Source organism: Morone saxatilis, unplaced genomic scaffold (assembly GCF_004916995.1).
Source record: "Morone saxatilis isolate NCDOM2014 unplaced genomic scaffold, NCSU_SB_2.0 Contig9, whole genome shotgun sequence".
In the NCBI taxonomy this organism is placed as follows: Eukaryota; Metazoa; Chordata; class Actinopteri; family Moronidae; genus Morone; species Morone saxatilis.
This window is the reverse complement of record NW_023340268.1, coordinates 21,747,290-21,750,328: the sequence shown is the minus strand read 5'-3', so window position 1 is coordinate 21,750,328 and position 3,039 is coordinate 21,747,290. Positions and strand designations below refer to the sequence as shown.

Sequence of the window (3,039 nt, the reverse complement as noted above, 5' to 3'; positions counted from 1 at the left end):
AATTAATTTTATAAGGAGTTCGGTCTAGACCTGCTCTATTTGAAAAGTGTCCTGAGATAACTTCTGTTATCCTTTGCTTGGTGGGCTGCTTTTAAAAAAATGGGACATAAATTTAGAATATACACACTTCTCCGGCCACCACTACACCACTGGTTATACCACACAACCTGAGGGAAGGCAAAGCAAAACTCCTTGTTTGTCTCAAATTTGTAAATTACGTAAGGATGAACTAATACATTTATTTCATTAACACTTTAATTGAGGACGAGGGGTCACCGTGTACCAGTGGGTAAAACACTGAACCAGTAATAGTTTTCTTAAGCATGTTAACTCTGACCATGGAAGAGAGTCGAGTGTTGCTCAAATAACAGTTGCAGTTGTGTGTGTGTGTGTGTGTGTGTTGGGGGGGGCGCTAATCTCAGCGGCGCCACCTTAAAAAAACAGTCTCGCGGACCTGTCAATCTGGGCGAACCAGACAGACCCTGGCTCGCAGCCCTGCTGTGAGAACCGCTACCTGATTGGCCGAGAGCGGCAGCCCCTGTGAGAACCGTGCGCCCATTGGCTAGAGCATGTCGAGACACTGACGCGCACGACGTCTCCCCTCTATTGTTATTGTGGTGTGCGCGAGAGGAACGGACAGGATGCACGAGGAGACAGTGAGGCTGATAAAAGGATAAAACAACTGAGAAACATCAAGCTAGCGCAGCGCTACATATGAGAAATAAACGTTAGCTCACTACATTACGGGAATTCACAAAAACATAGCGCCTATGAAGACAGAGCACGGGGCTAATACAAAGCGTTATAAACACAAATACCACCAACACGTAGAGCTATCTGAGTAACGTTACAACACTTCAGGCAATTGTCGGATAGCTCAGCAGTCTTTCTGTCCAAGTTCTCCTCTCCACTCCGGCTGATGTGTAAGTAGAATTTATCTCAATCCTTTCTCACTCCTGCTCTCGCAACCAGACCAAAAACAAAACGAGAAAATTAGGGGGAAGTCAGTCACATTAGCTTGCTAACGTTCAATTGTTGCTTACTGTAACCTGCTTTTACCCGCAACAAATACTGTTCTGCTGTCTCCCAATGTTACTGTTCACACCGGCCGATATAGTGCGTATTCGAGTCCAGCCAGTTGCTCGTATTCCCTTCTATTCGTTAGACTTGAGGCAGTCAGACACAGTCGTCCGCATTGAGAGTCATTTTGTGTCCTGTGTGTGTTTAGTTATTGATGAGCTGGGTCTCGAGCGTGTTGAGGCAGCGGACTTCGTGACGCACGTTTACCGATATGGGATGTCAATGAAGTGAATGTATGGCCTGGAAGCTGCTCAGGTTGTGTGAGGCGGATAGGTAACAGTCAGTCTGGCTTTGTTTGCCCAGACAAATCACAGTGACGGAAGTTTTCATTTGAAGTGTCCTCTGGGTATCAGATTGGTTTCAGACGTTGGGGCCTGTATGATGAGCAGTATGTGTATGAGGAGACATGGATGGAAGGTGTGGTGTGTGTGTGTGTGTGTGTGTGTTTGGGAGGGGATGTATGTAGCAGTTACCTGTGACTGTGCTGTAATAAATGACCATGCATGATTCAAAATGACCATTTGCTGATCTCCCGCTACAGGCAGGGTTTTTGGTAGTAATTTCAGTATTACAGGCACCTAGAGAAAGCTTAAAGCTGCAGTAGGTAACTTTTATGAAAATAACTTTTTGACATTACTGCTGAAATCTTCACTGTGTTCTGAAAGTAGAACATGAGACAGACAATCTGTGTAAAAATCAGGTTCCTCTGGCTCCTCCTAGTGCTCCTAATGGGATTTGCAAGAATCCACGGGGCCTGAAAGAAAACAACCAATCAGAGCGGAGAAAGATAGTTGATTGTTGAGTCTCATTCCCAAGGCACCAAATACAGACTATAGACTCAACAATCAACTATCTTTCTCAGCTCTGATTGGTTGTTTTCTTTCAGGCCAAGTCTGAACCTATCGTGACATCACCCACTGGTTTTTGGAGTGCTGCTTTGAAGCCTCAAGTTTGGCGTTATGGTCGTCGCCATGACAGTTTGTTGGACGAGCAGCTGATCGTGACCATACTGTGGGTTGAGTGGCTCTCAATTGGGGGCTGCACAGTTGGGTTGACTAAGGGTCCAGGAGCAGGAAGACAATTGGGTGGGGCATTCACCTGTTCACCACAATTAGGAGAAATAGGTTGAACGGCAAACTAAACAAGGCTAACAGAATTGGTTCGATATTCTGAATCAGCACATAGCCTAGTCCTTGGACAGTTTGATTGGGAGTTTTGCGGTGCGCTGGCAGCTGGACAGCAGACTCATGGGCAGGAATGACTTGTCAATAATAGGTAGCCCCGCCTAAAGCATACATTGCTTTATGGTCTATTTTACTCTAAATGGGACCATCATTTACTAAATGAACATCATGCTGTATGGAAGAAGTCTTGAAATCAAGTGAGAAGTTGGCTCATTTCTCCATAAGACTGCATGGTATAGTTTTTAATTGCAGCCAGTGGCGCTCCCCCTGCTGGTCTTTACATAGAATGCAGGTTTAAGACACTTCAGCGTTGGCTTCCCTTCACTGACCTGGAAGCTCTGTCCATTATATATACTGTTCATGGGTAAGGTCCAGTGAATTCTTGCAAATGCCATTTGGAGCACTAGGAGGAGCCAGACAGATTATATGTCTAATATACTACTGTCAGGATATAGTCAAAGTTTTAGCAAATAGTTTTTCTATAAAAGTTACTTACTGCAGCTTTAAATGTTCAAATGTGCATGTGTATGTTACATGTATATGAGGCTTTAATCTATGTAGCTATGTAGCACATTTTCTTCACATACTGTGTTGAGTTTTGAATAACTTGACTATTTCCATTTTATGGCACAATTTTCTTGTGTACTTGAAAAAAAAAGTGGAATTTCCACATTAAAATCCGTAAAAAGGAATCTACTCCTTAAGATTTTAATAATCTGTGAATATGTAAATGTTGTTGATTTCTAAAGTTTTGCTGCTGGACACAAGATGTCTC

At 43.6% G+C, this 3,039-nt stretch overlaps 1 protein-coding gene across 3 annotated transcripts in view; it reads left to right on the top strand.

Annotated features, from left to right (window-relative positions):
• The first annotated feature begins 528 nt into the window (after positions 1 to 528).
• The window catches only part of si:dkey-222b8.1 (uncharacterized protein LOC560317 homolog), a 16,453-nt gene continuing 13,942 nt past the window's right edge, over positions 529 to 3,039 (top strand). For 2 of the 3 annotated variants that reach the window (XM_035681941.1, XM_035681940.1), the window contains exon 1: positions 533 to 923. In XM_035681941.1, the coding sequence (XP_035537834.1) occupies positions 920 to 923 (4 nt within the window). In that variant the 5' untranslated portion in view covers positions 533 to 919. Of the gene's footprint in view, positions 924 to 3,039 lie in introns of all 3 variants that reach the window. The other variant, XM_035681942.1, reaches the window with a different exon arrangement.